This window comes from Danio rerio, chromosome 6 (genome assembly GCF_052040795.2).
Source record: "Danio rerio strain M-AB ecotype USA chromosome 6, GRCz13ab, whole genome shotgun sequence".
Taxonomy (NCBI): Eukaryota; Metazoa; Chordata; class Actinopteri; order Cypriniformes; family Danionidae; genus Danio; species Danio rerio.
Genome location: NC_141026.1, coordinates 564,658 through 584,888, shown reverse-complemented (window position 1 = coordinate 584,888; position 20,231 = coordinate 564,658). Strand labels below are relative to the sequence as shown.

The window sequence follows — 20,231 nt, the reverse complement described above, 5'->3', positions numbered from 1 at the left end:
AGTTGACCATAACAGTTGACAATAACGGAGTTTACGATAACAGAGTTGACGAAAACGAAGTTGCCGATAACGAAGTTGACTATAATAGAGTAGACTATAACAGTTGACGATAACAGAGTTGTCGATAACCGAGTTGACAATAACGGAATAGAAGATAATGAAGTTGATGATAACGGAGTTGACCATAACAGTTGACAATAACCGAGTTGCCGATAATGGAGTTAACGATAACGGAGTTGACGATAACGGAGTTGACGATAACGGAGTTGACGATAACAAAGTTGACGATAACGAAGTTGACCATAAATAGAGTAGACCATAACAGTTGACGATATCGGAGTTGCTGATAAGAGTTGACGATAACAGAATAAAAGATAATGAAGTTGACGATAACTGAGTTGACTATAACAGTTGCCGATAACGGAGATGACGATAACGAAGTTGGCAATAACCGAGTTGGCGATAATCGAGTTGACAATAAACAGATTTGACGATAAACAGTTGTACGCGTGTGTGTGTGTGAGTTAGAGTGAGTGTGTGCATGATGTCGATAAAATGTAAAATAATGCAAAATGCTTTGTGAATGGGAACATCTCATTCTAATTCTAACTATTTCCTAAATAATTGCACACTTGCACTCCTTTATGCTAAGCACTGTAGATATTATATATACTTCTATGATTTTTATATTCATACAATTTTAAATCTTAATTTTTCATATAGTTTTACCAAATTCATGGCATGCATTCTGGGATTCTGAATGGCCAAAACTGAGGAGTTTTTACAGTTCAGAACAACCTTCAGTTTGAGACACTAAAGATGCTCCCTGAACAGTCTGCTCAGTAGGGTTTAGAACGGAGCCAGAGTTTTCATCATAAATGTGTTTGCAGTGATTTTCCAGGGTTTCTGGGGAATATGAAGACCAACATCCCAGAGCACACAAACACACACACACACACACACACACACACACACACACACACACACACACACACACACAGATGAACAGAGCGAGCGGGTCAGAGGTTTTATTAGCGCTCCGTCTCTATGATCATAAAGGTGGCACTCAGACGCTTTTAATAAACGAGAGAGTGCAAACGCACAGATCAAACACACAGAGCAAATGAATGATATTCAGAAGATTACAGAGAACAAACATCATCAAAGAGAAGCGCAGAGTTCATTCATCTCCATCATATAAAGCTGATCTGAGGACAGCAGATGCCGATGCTCATCTATTCACAACACTCAGCAGGACTGCTTTAAAAAAATTCACTAACACTTCAGTTTAAAGACCAATTCTTACTAATAACTAGAGGTTTTTACCTCCCAATTATTAAGATATCGACTGTTTATTAATACATATAAAGCACATATTCTGAATGATCGCTAATCCAACACCTATTACCTTAATAACTGTTAATAGGCAGCAAATTAAGAGTTTATTGATGCAAAAATATTAGTTAATGTTTTACTAAAAGTGAGGATTGTACCTTAAATATAGTGTGACAAAAATTTTTTATTTAATTCAGATATTGTGTGTTAAATTGATCAAAAGAGGCAGTAAAGGCATTTTTTTATTGAATCATTTCTCAAATGCATGACAAGATCAGGGTCAGTTAAAATTCTGACATTTTACATCAAATTTCTTTATTTTTAGTTTGTCAAAAATCCAAAATTGCCACTAAAATCACAAAAATGTAATATATTTTCTATTCTATGAGAACTATAATATAATATAATATAATATAATATAATATAATATAATATCAAATTTTTATAATGTAAAATATAATATAATATAAACTAAAATAATATAATAGAACATAATATAATACAATATAATATAATATAATATAAAATAATATCAAATTTTTATAATGTAAAATATAATATAATATAAACTAAAATAATATAATAGAACATAATATAATACAATATAATATAATATAATATAATTTAATATAATATAATATAATATAATAGAAAATAATAATATAGAAAATAATAATATATAAGATAAATTAATAGAACAGAATAGAATATTATATAAAATATTATAAATTATATAATACAATATAAAATATTACAAAATAATATAATATAATATAATATAATATAATATAATATAATATAATATAATATAATATAATATAATAAAAAAAAAACTGTGGCATGTTGGCTCAGTGGTAAGCTCTGTGGCCTTTCAGCAAGAAAATCTCTGGTTTGAGTCCCGGCTGGGTCGGTTGGGGTTTCTGTGTGGAGATTGGATGTTCTCCCTGTGTTGGCGTGGGTTTCCTCCACGTGCTCCGGTTTCCCCCACATTCCAGACACATGCACTATAGGGGAGGTGATGAACTAAATTGGCTGTAGTGTATGATTGTGTGTGTGAATGAGTGTGTATGGGTGTTTCCCAGTACTGGATTGCGGCTGGAAGGGGCATCCACTGTATAAAACATATGGTGGAATAGTTGGCGGTTCAGTCCGCTGTGGTGACCACTGATAAATAGGGGACTAAGCCGAAGGAAAGTGATTGAATGTTAAATAAAGGAGCGGTGAATATATTTACCAAGAAATGTTGTTTTATTTCTCTATTTTTGATCACAGCAGTGGAATCCTGGTGAGCAGAAGTTTTACACACAAACACACACACACACACACAGTTTTGTCTGCAAGCAACTGTGTGTGTGTGTGATCTCTGCAGGAGTCAGTCAGTCAGCATAGAGCTGCTGTTCTGGGTTCAGTGGGCTCTGCTAAAGACCGATGGGACGGAGAAGTGTTATAAATAGAGCTGAAGTAAGGCAGGAGATTAGAGAAGCAGAAGATCGTGGGAACACAACACGACTGCGAAACAAGACGAGGAACGTCTTCAATAAAACTCACAACACGGCAAAGTAAACAAACTAAACTAACTCACAGTGGAGCAGAGGCGTAGACAAGCCACTTCTGTCAGACATAAATAAAGGTACAAACGCTGTCGGTGGGGCGGACACTTCAGGTGCAGTTTTGTATAAAGTGGAATCAAAAAATTAGTATCTGAATATTTTGCAATAAGGTGCAGCACTGTACTGATGTAGTGACAGCTTTAATTCTGAGAGCGTCTATTGTGACACAGCAGTGAAATTCATTATCGAATAACATACATACATACATACATACATACATACATACTTACATACATACATACATACATACATACATACATACATACATACAAACTTAAGACTGAATGATGAAAAAGTGGGCGTGGCTATTTTGAGAAGAGGTGGAGCTAACCTTGAGTTTATGGTTGGCTGGGCGGGGTTTGCAAATGAATGACTGTAGACCTGCATATATGGATGTATATCCCAGTAAACAGGATTTGAAATTGCATTTTCCATATGTGGACGCATGAAATGTGCATAAATAACTACATGTCATTTGATTGGCAGGTTTCAGTGTAGCCATCAGAAATTCAAATGCAAAAGGATTTGGGATTCCATTTGAGTTTTGGCAGGTTACATGCACAACGCGGAGAAAAGAAAAAGCAAATGAAGCAATTAACATTGCTCTTTAAATATGTCAGGCTCACAGCAGAGAAGACATGGGAAATGCATTTGCAAATAGACTTTTTTCATTTGAAATACGGCAGTCACTGCACAATCGCAAAAGCGGAAATTCACACGGTATTGCAGGATTTGCAATTAAATTTGGATTATGACACACGTGTCCACATAGGGAAATTCATTCATTCATTCATTCATTCATTTTCTTGTCGGCTTAGTCCCTTTATTAATCTGGGGTCGCCACAGCGGAATGAACCGACAACTTATCCAGCATATTTTTACACAGCAGATGCTTTTCCAGCCGCAACCCATCACTGGGAAACATTCACGCACACTCACAAACACTACGGACAATTTAGCCTACCCAATTCACCTGTACCGCATGTGTTTGGACTGTGGGGGAAACCGGAGCACCCGGAGGAAACCCACGCAAACGCAGGGAGAACATGCAAACTCCACACAGAAACGCCAACTGAGCTGAGGATTGAACCAGCGACCCAGCGACCTCCTTGCTGTGAGGCGACAGCACTACCTACTGCGCCACTGCGTCGCCCACATAGGGAAATTGCGTTAGTAAACTGACCGGGAAAACATCCAGACTGATATTTTGATTAAAAAGAATGTTACTTTCAGTTTTATTACTTAATTCATGAGCCAACAACTTACAGAGAGCACTTCTAACTTATCTTTGTCAAAAAATAATTGTGCACGTTTCTTCATGTAGGCGTGGGTTTCCTCCGGGTGCTCTGGTTTCCCCTACAGTCCAAAACTAAATTGGCCGTAGTGTATGAGTGTGTGAATGAGTGTGTATGGGTGTTTCCCAGTACTAGGTTGCGACTGGAAAGGTATCTGCTGTGTTAAACATATGCTGAAATAGTTGGCAGTTCATGCCACTGTGGCGACTCCTGACGAATAAAGGGACTAAGCCGAAGGAAAATGAAGGAATGTTTGTTCATGTTGTGTATGTGTCTGTCTGTGTGTGAGTGTGTGTGTGTGTGTGTGTGTACGCGCATCTTTGCTTTAGTATTTTATTTCTGGTGACTCTCTGCTGTTCTCCGTGCTGAAACACACTCTCTCCATTATCACATATGTGACACAACAAGGTCAAAGACATAATTCTCCCAGCAGCGCCTGCTGTACGCCATCACTCCTCACACACACAACATTACAGGAGCCCCATATTTCACCACCCAATCAACACACACACACACACACACACACACACACACAAACATATATATATATATATATATATATATATATATATATATATATATATATATATATATATATATATATATATAATGTATAGCACAAAACACACTTAAAATCAGAGCGTATAATATATTTAAAAATAAAATCAACATTGAGATATATACTTACCGGCCACTTTATTAGGTACACCTTACTAGTACCGGGTTGGACCCCCTTTTGCTACTCAGAGCAGCCCGTCTGGCAGCAACTATGCCACATTCAAAGTCACTTAAATTCCTTCTCCCCCATTCTGATGCTTGGTTTGAACTGCAGCAGATCGTCTTGACCATGGGCTGCGTCCGAAACCGCATACTTCCATACTATACAGTACGCCAAAATCAGTATGCGAGCCGAGTAGTATGTCTGAATTCATAGAATTCGAAAATCAGTATGCGAGAAGTACCCGGATGACTTACTACTTCCGGCGAGATTCCGGAGTGCGCATCCCATGCATGCTGCGCTATCCCATGATGCCCCGCGAGAGAATTCATGAATGGAAGTAAAGCGACGCAACTGACGCAGGTAGGTCAAGTGACCATGACAAAATGGCGGATGTAGTACGTCCGAATTCCATTCATACTTTTCACATTCATACTGTATAGAACGCACTTTTCTAACGGCCGAGTAGCACGTTTAAATTCAAATGCAGTACCTACTGAGTAGTAGGCGGTTTCGGACGCAGCCCATGTCTACATGCCGAAATGCAGTGAGCTGCTGCCATGTGATTGGCTGATTAGAAATGTACGTTAACAAGCAGCTGGACAGGTGTACCTAATAAAGTGGCCGGTGAGTATAACTTGTTGCAATAAAACTCGTGGTGTTAATATTTTGGTAGTGTCAGTGAGTCAGTGGTATCAGTAGGTTAGTAGTGTTGGAGGGTTAGTACTGTTAGTGGGACTGTAGTATTGATGGGTTAGTTGTATAAGTGGGTTAGTAGTGTCGATGGGTTAATAGTGTCAGTGTTTGAGACTCACAGTGTGAAGTTCTCCTCCGGGTAGCAGCGGTTTCGCAGGAGTCCCGCCCACAGCTGAACGCCGATGATGCCGAAGATGAAGAAGACGAAGAAGCAGAGCAGCAGCACATTCCCCAGCATGGGCAGCGTGTCCAGCAGCAGGTTCACCAGGATCCTCATGCCTGACACAACAGCAGCAGATTAAAGCCATAGTTCACCATGAAGGAACATTTACAGACAGTTTACTCTGAATCTTCCTTCAAATCTCAGCTCAGCCTTTCTCCATTGCTCCTTCAACTTGAGTGTACGCTGTAAAACTTTACAGGAGCGTCATCTGGAGACAGACTGTCTGACATGTGAAGAGCAGCGCAGGCGTTTGTGAGTGACACTCCTGCTCTGATCATCCTGCAGGACTGAATCTGCAGCTCCAAACTCTGTTTCTACAGCAGAGAGCTGACGGAGAGAGCTCAACAACTAAGCACACTCATTCATCACACTCACACTGCACTGAGAGCCACTTAGCATCCAGAAACACACTGACACAACTCAACAGACTGACACACACACACACAAATCCTCAAGTCAGAGCTCAAGGGGATGAGGATTAATGCTCTTCTTATCTCATATATATATATAAATAAATGTAAATATTTGAAGGCACTTTGTTATTCTGGTTATGTACCATTATGTGTATATCTGTACTGAACCCAAAGCTGAAAGCAGCTTTTATAAGGTGGGAAATAAATGATGTCTGCTCAACAATCCCCACTCGAGCTCTAATCCCGCTAATGGAGGAGTGTGTGCTCGTCTGGGTGTTTTGTTGATGTGCTTTTATCATGTTCAGGTTCATCTGCAGGTCCAGTGTTTAATCCAGCGTCTCATCAGCTAATGCTCCTCTGCAGATCCTCAGGAGGTTTGAGTCTCCTTTCACACAGAGACACACTGATGATTCACTCACACTCAACTGAATCATCTGACACGGACTTACTGGTTTGCCACTGGTGACTCAACCATGCTCAGCTGAATCATCTGACTGAGAGACTCACTGATTTAGCACTGATGATTCATGCAACCTCTACTGAATCATCTGGCTGAGTGATTCACTCTCTGAGACTCACTGATTCAGCACTGAAGCTTTACTTATGCTCAACTGAATCATCTGAATTAAAAACTAACTGATTCATAACTGAGGTTTTACTCATGCTCAACTGAATCATATGACTCAAAGACTCACTGATTCATCACTGATGCTTTACTCAAGCTTAACTGAATCATGACTTAAAAAAATCACTGATTCAACACTGATACTTTACTCAAGCTCAACTGAATCATGACTAAAAGACTCACTGGTTCATCACTGATGCGTTACTCAAGCTCAACTGAATCATTTTACTTAAAGGCTCACTGATTTAGCTCAGATGATTCATTCACACTTGTCTACAGAATCAACTGACTCCACAAGGACACTGGCTCAGTTTGAGAGACTCACTTAATAACACTGGTGATTCACTGACACTCAAATAAATCATCTGACCAAGTAATTCACCAACACTGATAGTTTACTGATTCAGCACTGATGATTCATTCACACTCCACTGAACCATCTAACTATGTGGTTCACTAATTCAACACTGATGATTCTTTTACACTCTACTGAATCATCTGAGTTACTCTGAAAGATTTACTGAATCAGCACTGATGATTTATTCACACTCTACTCAATAATCTGACTGAGTTACTCACAGATTCACTACTGATGATTCAGTCACACTTATCTGACTGAGTGACTCACTGATTCAACACTGATGATTCATTCACACTCAACTGAATCATCAGATTAAATGACTCACTGGGGACTCTGTTGATGGCTTTGAGCGGCCGCAGGACTCGCACCGTCCGGATCGCCGTCAGATTGATGTCCTGCACATCCAGTGAATACTCCACCACCCTAAACACACACACACACACATTTAATACACACATTTAGACTGTCAATCACAGTACAGCTTGTGTTTTCTGCATCCCCTCAATCACACACAGCTGCTATGATGAGCTCTGACATCTGATCATATGCTCAACACATTCACATACATGCAAACACACACACACACACACACGTCAGAGCTGGCGTTCATTACTGATCTCCATCTGTCCTGCTTTTACACACTGATCACAAGATGTGCTACTGTACACTCGCTTCCTTTATTTGATCAAATGCAGCAAAACTGTGAAATATGATGGCAATCTAAAGCAGATGTAAAGCTGAATTACCCTGATCCTTCACAAATCCTCCTGATATGATGATTTAATGATCCAGAAACATTCATGATGATTATTATTGATGTTGAAAACAGTAGTGCTGTGCATGAAGTGCTGCTTCATGTTTTCATGGAAACTGTGACGCAGGTCCTTTATCAGGATTCACAGATCAATATTATATAGAGAAATAAGTCTGCAGCATAATATAATATTGTTTTTATTCCAGATACGCTAATAGAATTAAGACTTTCACCTGAAGAAAACTACGACAGGAAATACTGTGATGAACAGTCCATTAAACAGCACTTGGGAAATATTTGAACTATAATCATATTTCACAGGACGGCGAATGATGGTTCTTTACCTGCTTTCTATTGCTTACAGTTATTTTTGTTAATATAGTTTAATTATATATTTTTTTACAATAACATTGCTTTAAAATGGGATCAACTCCCTGTTTATGCATAGTTAATAACATTTACACTAACATATTTTAGATGCATGACAAAAGTTCTTTTTTAAATGCCAATATTTTTAAAAGAAAAGGCTTGTTGAATTAAAAAGTCCATGTATACAGCTATATTTAGCTGGGTTTGACACATTTAAAATGTGTGGTTAAGAAATAAGAATTTATTTTTGGTGTGGTCAGAGATCAATTTGGTAAATTCTTAATTTTGCGCAATGAAAAGTCATGTGAAATAAAAACTGATGGCAATGCAACACGACACATTTGCATACACAACACACACAAAAAAATGTAATTAATGAGGAGTCATGTGGAAATAACACAAAATATAAATCAGGTCATTTTAATATATAAATTTATGTGTATAAAATATATATTTCCCAGCACCAAAAGTGAAAATGGCGAGAGACTGGTAATGTTGAAAAACTACTAGCCACAGTGTCTGCTGATCAAAAAAGTTCATGTCAAGCCTTGCAAGCAACATCTTGAACACCTGAAATGTATTCTCAGCAACCCATAAAAACATTGCATAGGAATTTATACAAATTAAAATGATTAATAATAATAATAATAATAATAATAATAATAATAATAATAATAATAATAATAATAATAATAATAATAATAATATAGCTAATGAATCAAATATTAATAATTAATAATGTAATAAACCTGAACTAAATGTGCTTGTAAAATATTTTAAAAGTAAAAACAGAAACTATTACTCTGCTAAAATAATAGACATTTTAGTAAATAATACTAATATTGGGTAAAGTACAAAGCACTCTTTTGAAAACTACTCAGAGTACTTGTTAGTTACTTTTGAAAATACGTCAGATTTTCATTACACACCTTTTTTAAGGTGTAAACTTATTTGAATGGTTTCATTGCTTAATTCACAAATCTACATATATAGGACATTGCAGATTTTTCCTTTTATGACAATTAATCTTTTTATTAATTGCACTGGCAAAACTACCACATGCTCCATAGAGACACTTTCTGTCCATTTGACCTCTTTACCCCTTGTGTGAACCCTGGGAAACCCAGGCCAACATGGGGAGAACATGCAAACTCCACACAGAAATACAAACTGGCCCAGCCGGGACCTTCTTGACACTATTCACCCACACTCAACACTACTAACCCACAGTGCTGACCACTGAGCCACAATGCCACTCATGGCTGTATTGTCAGATTTTTCTCACCCTGCCATCACGATGAAGAAGTCCAGTCTGTTCCAGGTGTCTCCCAGATAGCAGCGATGCCCGAAGATGCCCAGAGCCAGCATCTTCACCACCATCTCCAGTGCAAAGAAGATGTAGATGAAGGCGTCAAAAGCCTGCAGACAAACCCAGATCAGATCCACACTGCAAAACTGCGTCTCTTTCTTACAGCTTGTGTCTTGTTTCTAGTCCAAATATCAAAACACTCCTAAATCAGTCATCATTTTCTAGATAAGCTCAAAATATAGTCTTGTTTTCAGAAATAATGAGACAAAATGAAGTGAGTTTCTCCTTAAAACAAGCACAATAATCTGCCAATGGGGAAGAGAAACGATATTGTGTTTTTGCTTTAAAATAAAAACACACCAAAGGGAACCTGGCAACGCAAAGACTGAGCAGAACATCACTGAGAAGTCTATTAGAAGGGTATTTTGTGTGCAGAAAGTCAGTCAGTTCTTTAACACATATACTGCACCTATAAATGTGTGTATAGGAATCCAGCAATTGAATAAGGAAATAAAATTGGGCTTCTTTTCACTCATTTTGGGTGGGTTTTGGGTTTTTATTGAGCTGTAAAACGTTTCTGGATCTGGCAACCCTGATTGTGTGTGATATTAAGGTTTCACTGCAATAATGCTTTTGTCTTGTTTCTAATCCAAATATCTAAAAACTCTTAAAATCAGTCAGCATTTTCTAGACGAGCGCAAAATAAAGTTTTCATAAATATTGAGTCTAAATAATGAGTTTTTCCTTAAAACAAGCAAAATAATCAGACAATGGGGTGAGCAAAATAAGCTGTTCACAAATCGAATAACAAGATAATTTTGCTCGCCCCATTGGCAGATTATTTTGCTTGATTTGAGGAAAAACACTTCATTTGGGCATATTATTTCTTAAAACAAGACAATATATTTTGCTGGTCTAGAAAATGCTCTTTGATTTAAGAACTTTTAGATATCTGGACTAAAAACAAGACAAAAAAATCTAAGTAAGAAAAGCATTTTTTGCAGTGTGGGGTCATATTAAAGTCAAAAAAATATTTAAAAAAACATTGTTAAAGGGTTCTTTCTGCTGTTAAAATGGCACCCAGGTCATTTTTTTGACTCCTGAGTCAACAGGTAAAGTCTAGAAGGGATACAGCTGAGGACATTCACATCAATATAGCAGAATTTTTGTCAAACTGTACAACAATTAATATTTGTTCATTACTGTCAGGGTTGAAACTAGGGTAGTAGTAGTGGTAGACGTTAATAAAATAATTGGAGTAATTTAATGAATAATATAATAATACTACACATAATTACTGTAATAAAATACAATTGAATGGGTAATTTCATAAAAAATCTAAATAATATTCTGTATAATTACTGTTTTTACATTATGATGGTAGGGGTAGATAATAATAAAATACAATTAAATGATAATTTAACCAATAACAAATAATTCTTGTTAACTTCCAGCCAGAGCTGTATCCCTTCTAGAACAACCCATTCAACAGGAGGGCTAAATAACATTCATGACTTCTGTGTGTTCAAGTGCCTTTAAAATGTAGAAATTGTTGTATAAAATGTAAAATCAGTTGTGTAAAATATAAAAGCACTGACCTGCAGGACCTGACAGCGCTCAGATGAGCAGTTGATGTTCTCACAGGGCTGATACATGCCTAAAGTCACACAGTTGAGGAGGATGACCAGCATACTGACCCGCTCGAACCATGTGCAGCACACTGAGTCAAGGAGAACAACCACACAACTACACAAACAACATTAACACAATGACACAATCACCAGCAATCTATGCTTGCAGATCACTGGTATACTTGCAGATCACAACAAGGACTACAAATCTGCCGGTATATGGACTACAAGTTCCAGTCATGCACCACACTCACTCACACAGCTGAAGCTGCTCATGGACTGACTACAGGTCTATTTTCACAGCACACACATACGCATCATGGCTGAGTCTTGCTTAATGGTTTCTTTGTGAACATTACAACCCATTTCGGTAACACTTTATAATAACTACACACTATAAATCATTTATTAAGCATTAGCAAATAGTGAATTCATTATCCGTTAGCATTACCTCTACATTAATAAACGTTAGTAAGCAGTTAATAACTGCAGCTACCAATGCTCTATTCTTGACTTATAACCACATTTAAAATGTGCTTAATAATTGTATTTTCATACTTAGTAAATGATTTATTTTTCATTACTAAATTAAGTATTGCATATTTACAAACCAGTTGTGTTTAAGAGTAGTTGAGGGTTTTTAGGATCATTCACCTCCCTAAACGAACCGCACCAAAAGGGGAAACGAACTCTAGTGCGATTCAATCGAACTAAATAAGGCAGGTGAAAGCACCCAAGGACAACAGATAACTCCATAAAGCTTATGTATTTCTTGTATAGAATTGTCATTAATATTCATGTAAACGATTGCTTATGTGATCTTTGCATATCACTGCAGTTGTGTCTTTATTTACATTGTTTTTCAGTTACATTTAGGATTGATTTCTGTTATTTATTAGGAAGATTAATTATATATGAATAATAATATTTGGCCGTATATTGGCTAGTACTGGGTTGTGGCTGGAAGGGCAGCCGTTTGGGGTGGTTCGCCCAGGCTGCTATTTAAACTAGAACCGCCACTGAACACAAACAACACAATTAACACAACAAACAAAACCAACATACACAATATAACTAGCACAAACACCAAAACCAACACCATTACACATGACACAATCTTTTCATTCATTTTCTATTCCAATTACACAAGCGTGTGTTAAAGCAGCTCAGAGAAACGTGTGGGAGAGTAAACAGTAAAGACACAGGTGGGCAATGAAGATGATCTACAGCTGGAAGAACACCTCCTCAGCTGAAACACACACTCATCCTGCAGCTCTCTCTCACACACACACACATCCTGTAGCTCAAACACACTAATAATCTAATAAAAATTTAAATTATCGGACAACATCAGTAATATCTATAGAAGAATCACCAAATATTATCCGCAGCTTCATGTCAGAAAACTAAAACTAAATAAACATGTCATAGATGACAGAATTTTTATGAGTGATCAAATGCAATGCGATAATAAATGCAAAAAAAAATGTCACCTATAAAACAAATAATAAACATTCTAGAAAAAAAACACAAATAATTGAATAAATGCACACATACAGTAATGCAATAAATACAAAATAAATACAGATATAAAACAAATATTGTATGCATTTCTATGTGATGTCACAGCTCACAGAAACACACACACACACACACACAAACACACACTCCCAGCGGCCACATCAAACTCCAGCCAAAAGCTCTCATCATCTGCTCTGATCTCCACGGCAACAGCAGAGTTTAAATCAAGTTAATGGAGAGCTGAAGCTGTGCGGGTCTCTGACAGAACAAAACAAACAAACATCCACATCACACCTGCATCCACACACACACACACACACAAATCTGCTCAGGTGAAGCGGGATTACAGGAGCCTGGAGGACAAATGTGCAGTTCTGCAGACTTATGCTTCACAAACACTCGCACGCACGCACGCACGCACGCACGCACGCACGCACACAGGTATTTTTATTCGTTAAAATAAAAAAAAGAGCACTCCAATGTTAAGAGCACTCCAAACCAACAGGGGGCGACACTGATATGCTGAGTTCACATGAGGAGTAAATTGCACACAAATCTAAATATAAATCTTCACCCAGGCCAGAGTTTTCAGAAAGTTTCAGTCACACTATACTGTGCTTTCATCAAGTTTATTATAATTAACAAAAACAAACAAAAAAAACAAAAACTAAAATTAATACATTTTCGTCAACTAAAATAAAAATAAAAACTAGAATGAACTGAAACTGTATTCTTGTGCATTCAACACTAACTCAAACTAGCTAAAATTATAGCAAAGCCCGGCTTTCTTTGTAAAGGTATTTACAGTTTTAGCAGTAAATCTATTTCATTTGCACTGCCGGGTGTTTGATCCTCGCGGCACCAGAGAGTCTGTAATCCTGCTGCCATCAGCCAGATCAAGAACTGAACCATTTCAAACTATTCACGTCACCCAGGGATGCACCGATACCACTCAACAGTAATGCACTACATGAATGTGATTTGTAGCCCTACCTGACGTCAATGTCTTAATGTATTAATTAATGTATTATATAAACAGCTTAGTACTTATAACAATCCATTTACAACTATTCAAGTCTCCTAGGGATGCACTGATACCAGTATTAGGTATCGGGTCAATACTTGGGTTAAAATACTCATACTTGTATTGTACATGAAAGGCCGATACCACTTTGATTTGTTGCCCTACCTGACATCAATGTCTTTATGTATTAATTAATGTATTCTATATAAATAGCTCAGTCCAGGGGTGTCAAAACTCGGTCCTGGAGGGCCGGTGTCCTGCTGACTTGGCCCTGGCTTAGTCCTTATAAACAATCCAATTATAAAACACAATATAAACAAATCTACAGGCGACTGGAGAATAAACTGAATATGAAATATGATCCTTACATAATGATCTCAGCTAAACAAGCTAGCACTCATTTTATATATAAAAATGAAAGAAATTATTAGTAATGGAACATTATTAAAAAAAATCTAAAGAATACAGGCTAAATAAAAGCACCTCATCAGAGCTGAACATCACTGTGAACGGACCCTTAAATCTGTTATGAGAGCAATAGTGTGGTTGATTGATTGATCTGCAGTGCTGAACTGTTTATCGGTGTGTGTGTGTGTGTGTGTGTGTGTTTTCTATATCAGTGTGTGTTTTGTGAACCCGCGAGCGAGCGAGCGTTCCTGAACACCCAACCATCCTGTTGCCGTGGTAACCATACAGACCCAGCAGCGGCTCCTCGGAGACACCGTTTGAGATGCAGGAGGAACACAAGACACAAATAAACTACAACTAATGTGTGTGACAGAGAGAAACTCCCTCAAACTAAACACACACACTGATGCTCTGGACTGAGGAGCATGACACACACACACACACACCAAAACAATGATCATCATTTAATTCAATTGATCTTTATTTGTACAGCGCTTTTACCATGTAGATTGTGTCAAAGCAGCTTCACATAGAAGAGCATAGTGAATGTGGTCAGTGTCAGTCCTGTGTTCAGAGCTGAAGGTCAGTTCAGTTCACTTTTAGGCTCTGAACTCTGACATACAGTCCTGTAAGTGCAATTTATAAGAAATGCAATAAAATGAAACCTGATTATTCATTAAAGTTAACTCTATCATATATTGCCAACAATATACAAAATGCAGAATTTATTATTTGACTATTTGTCAAGTTTTCAATAGCTGAAGTCTAATATTTCCCAAATGATGTTTAACAGAGCAAGAAGTTTTCACAGTATTTCCTTTAATATCTTTTGTAATGTAATGTGCATTTAATATAGCGCATATATCGTGAGCGCTTCATGAGGGGGTTTCTCCACACCAACACCAGTGTGCAGCTCCACTTGAATGGCACGACGGCAGCCACAGGACAACAGCGCCAGAGCTTCACCACACACCAGCTATAGGTGGAGTGGAGAGACTGTGATTGAGGCAATTCAGTGGATGGAGATGATCGGGAAGATATGATCTTAAGAGCCGATGGAGGGAATGTGTCCAGGACACTGAGGTTACCCCCCTACTCTTTACCAGAAGTGCAATGGGATAATTATTGAGCACAGAGAGTCAGCAGCTTAGTTTAACGTCCCATCCAAAAGACGGCGCTCACTGACAGTATAGTGTCCACTTCACTATACTGGGGCATTAGGACTCACACAGATCACAGGTTGAGCGCCCCCTGCTGGCCTCACAAACACCACTGTCTCCCATCCAGACACTGACCCGGCTCAGCCCTGCTCAGCTTCAACGAGTGACTGCTCTCAGGCTGCAGGGTGATATGGCTTCTGGAGAAAGTCTTATTTGTTTGATTTCGGCTAGAATAAAAGCAGTTTTTAATAGTTTTAAAATAATTTTAAGGTCAATATTATTCTCCCCTTCAGCAATATTAGTGTTGGATTGTCTCCAGAACAAACCACTGTTATACAATGACTTGCCTAATTACCCTAACTTTACCCTAATTACCCTAGTGAAGCCTTTACATGTCACTTTAAGCTGAATACTAATCGCAAATTATGCAGTAAAATATTCTGTACGGTCATCATGGCAAAGACAACAGAAATCAGTTATTAGAAATGAGTTATAAAAACTATCATGATTAGAAATGTGCTGAAAACATCTCGTGACTTCACCAGAAGTAAAATAATTTCACAAAAAGGCTAATAGATTTGCCTCCAACTGTACGTCATTATAGATGTGATCCACACACTGATGTTTCCACTTGTTTGATCTCGTTACAAGCAGAATGAACAGCACTAAAGAGTCTCCGTGTGTGTGTGTGTGTGTGTGTGTGTGTGTGTGTGTGTGTGTGTGTGTGTGTGTGTGTGTGTTGGGTTAATTGCATTATAAATAGTCCCAGTGAAGGGATTTGTCTTGCTAATTAGTCTTGCGCTGGTGTTTTCCACCGTCAGCTCTGTAAATGTCAGCAGCTCATTCAGTGTCTGCGCAGGTGAAACGCTTCACTTTCATTCTCTGCTGTTTGTTGAACATCGCCGTCAAACGGATGAAACCAGCCCTTAATCTTCCACAATCAAACACACACACACACACACACACACACACACACACACACTCTCTCTCTGATCACGGCAGAGAAACTGACAAACACCAGCATTTAAGTCCAATTAAACAGCGTGAGAGAAAACTGAAGGGCAGCACCCAGAGATTTAACACGCTCTCATCCTTACTAGTCAAATTACTCAACAAATAAACAATAAATGCAAACGAAGAATCCTTTGCAATCTAGAAAGAGCCTTTAAAGGAGTTTAAACACAGTCAATGTGAGAATATCTCCAGGCTAGGATGTGATTAATCTTTGTCCAGCACTAATTATAATATATTAAGGGTTTTATTCATCTGAAAGCTTCAATTACTAATAATAAATTCACAGTGGATTTTGTGTTCCTACAATGCATGTAAACTGAAATAGTCAAACGTCAATTACAGGACTGTTCTACAATCCATCTTTGACATGTAAATATAGATGTTAGGGTTATGTCAATTTGATGTTGCTTTGACTTCAAGGCGTTGCGCACTACCTGATATTACCTCTTACTGTGGATCCATCAGTTGTTGCCAGTTTATTCCACTGTGGCGACCCCAGATTAATAAAGGGACTATGCTGAAAAGAAAATGAATGAATGAATAAATGAATGAATGAATGAATGAATGAATGAATGAATGAAAATGTATATGTATATGTAGGGTTGAGTTTAGGAGGAGAGAATATACAATTCATACAGTAACATCAATAGGTCTATGGGAAGTCCCCATAAAGATAGCTGTACGTGTCTGTGTGTGTTTGTGTGTGTGTTTGTGTGTGTGTGTGTGTGTGTGTGTGTGTGCCTGTGTGAGGTCTCTCAATCTCCATGGCAATAACATCTGCTGTGGCTCGTAATTGAAAGCAAGGAGAAAAAATAGAACAAAGAAATTGGGAAAGAAAATCAAGCAGCTCAAGAAAGACGAGCGAACACGAAGCTGTTAATGATGGATGAGGCACACAGATGGAGAAACGACTTCACACACACACACTCCGTCAACAAATACACACACACACACACCATCAACAAACAAACACAGACTCCATCAACACACACACAGTCTGAAGATCAGCCCATCCAGACTACAGGATCAAGTGTAGGGTTTCTGCAGCAGCACAGCACACACACACACACACACACACACACACACACTCCAGAAGCGCGGGTATATTTCAAGCATTTTCCACTCATTTTACTTAAACTGGAATGATAAACGGGCGGCACAGTGGCTCAGTGGTTATCACTGTGGCCTCACAGTAAGAAGGTCTCTGATTTGAGTCTCGGCTGGGTCAGTTGGTGTTTCTGTGTGGAGTTTGCATGTTCTCCCCGTGTTGGCGTGGGTTTCCTCCAGGTGCTCCGGTTTCCCCCACAGTCCAAACACATGCGCTATAGGGGAACTGATCAACTACACTGGCACTAGTGTATAAGTGTGTGTGTGTGGGTGTGAATGAGTGTGTATGGGTGTTTCCCAGTTCTGGATTGCAGCTGGAAGAGCATCCGCTGTGTAAAACATATGCTAGAATAGTTGGCGATTCATTCCACTGTGGCGACCTGATTAATAAAGGGACTGAGCTGAAGGAAAATGAATTCAGATGTTATTCAGTGTGCATAATTCATCTGCGGTTATCAGAATCAGATAATGATGATTATTATGAAAGACTTTGCAGATAAAAACATGGATCCTTTCTGCTGGTTTCATGTGTGTGCTGCTGACCATGAGGGGGTTTGACTGGCACTTTCAACATGATGTAAGATGTCACACACAGCAGACACATGTGTTAGAGGAGTTTACAGAGGGAAGACAAGATGTCGGCAGTGTGGGAGCTTCTCACCATCAAAAAAAAGAGGACACTAAAATTGCAACTGGTAAATAAATCTGGGAAGAAGAGTTAGATGTTTCAGCACAGCCCGTCATCTCTCTATTTGCATCTCTGCCTCATTAAAACAGACATTCAGTTCTGATATAGTGAGCTGGTTACTAGAACTGCACAACATATCAAACAATAATCACTACTGCAATTATAATAACACAAAATATCAATCGCAGATATGTGTGATAAATTACATAGTTTTCTTTTATCTGAATTTGACCAATCAGATGGGGCCTTAATAACTTTAGCCCCACCTCCAGAGTAGTTGCTGTTCTGCTAATGGCTAGAAAGTGAACCCAGAGCTAAAAATAAACACTAATGGGCAGAGCTGAGAAGAAAGAGAAACGCAACAACAGCCAATCAGAGTCAGAATATCTGCATATCAGGGTTACACTCACTCATAAATGATCGCACCTTAACGCTCCATGCACGGGGCGTCAGCATCAATGCTTCCTATTCACTTTGAATGGGTGACGTCAGGCGTTGCCAAACTGCATTGTGTATCCGCTGGCGCCGCTTCAGTGGCATTGCTCCCTGCAGATGTTGGGAAATTCTCAACTTTAAGCGCCAACACAAGCATTAGCCAATCAGATGGCTTTATGCAAATAAGCCAGCTCAGACAGTAGCCAATTGCAGACTAATTTTATTGGCTGACGCTGCTATGATACTTCAGACACACCCTCTGTCAAGCGTTGACGCTGACGCATTCACACACATACACACAATCAAGCGACACAAAGCATCACGCTTTTCACGCACACATACATCAACAGCATCCACACGGATGCGTGCATGCTCGCTTGCTCGTGATATTGTTAGACCACTCGTTCAAATGACATCAGATGACAATCACGCATACGCATTTTAGGCATTAAATATATAATATTTAATACTTGTCTCCTATTTAAGTGCATTGTTTTTTATGGCAGTATAACGGTATTGAAACTGATACGTTGCTATTTTTAGATCCCGCGGTATACCATATTACCGCCCAAGTCTACCACCAACTATTCCAGCATGTTTTACACAGCGGATGCCCTTCCAGCTGCAACTCAGTACTGGGAAACACCCAAACACACACACTCATACACTACGACCAGTTTAGTTGATCAGTTCTCCTATAGCGCATGTGTTTGGACTGTGGGGGAAACCAGAGCACCCAGAGGAAACCAACGCCAACATGGGGAGAACATGCAAACTCCACACAGAAACACCAACTGACCCAGCTGGGACTCGAACCAGCGGCCGTTTTACTGTGAGGCCACAGTGCTAACCATTGTGCCACTGTGTCTCCCTGAACTAGTTAGATATGAAAATAAATTCGACCTGTTTATTTTAATATTAATAAATAAATAAATAATTTAAAAACAGATGATAAAATAGATTTTTTTTTGGGAAACCGTGGTAAGAAATATCATCGCAATACTCAACAAGGATATTGCATATTCTTCCAGTAGCTTAATGGTGACTTTTGCTATCTTATGTGACACTGAGAGACTCAGATCTTCTCCATAAACACAGAGAGAGAAGCAGCAGACTCACTCAGCCATGAACACTGCTGTAGAGGGTTTGTTTGTCTTGACGTTGAGTGTTTGTTTGTCATTTAGTGATTCGATGTTAAAGCTGAAGTCGGATGTTAATTATATCTGGTCTCGTCTCAGTGAATCTCAGCGATGCTGTTAACATGACATTTAACTGATAAACACACACTGATCACAGCCGCTCCTTCACCTCGGAGAATGATGACAACAAACATTATTCACATATCTCACAATATACAGACGATCAGAGCCCTCACACACCTCGTGAACTGGTGGATTGTGGGGACATTACATAGGCTTCCATTGTTTTATACTGTACAAACTGGGATTTATATTGCCTAGTTGCTATGATGTCATGTTTGGTTGACATTGTTGCTAGGGTGACAGTGTTACTAGGGTGTTCTGAGTGGTTTCCAA

The 20,231-nt window shown here is 38.6% G+C and overlaps 1 protein-coding gene across 5 annotated transcripts in view; it reads right to left on the bottom strand.

The window, feature by feature from the left end:
- cacna1ib (calcium voltage-gated channel subunit alpha1 Ib) overlaps positions 1–20,231 on the bottom strand; it is a 98,732-nt gene that overhangs the window by 45,307 nt on the left and 33,194 nt on the right. For 3 of the 5 annotated variants that reach the window (XM_087256332.1, XM_087256333.1, XM_087256331.1), the window contains 4 exons: positions 11,307–11,428; positions 9,685–9,818; positions 7,602–7,699; positions 5,774–5,933 (listed from right to left, as the gene is read on the bottom strand). In XM_087256332.1, the coding sequence (XP_087112458.1) occupies positions 5,774–5,933; positions 7,602–7,699; positions 9,685–9,818; positions 11,307–11,399 (485 nt within the window). In that variant the 5' untranslated portion in view covers positions 11,400–11,428. The remainder of the gene's footprint in view (positions 1–5,773; positions 5,934–7,601; positions 7,700–9,684; positions 9,819–11,306; positions 11,429–20,231) is intronic. The other 2 variants (XM_087256329.1, XM_087256330.1) reach the window with 1 other exon arrangement.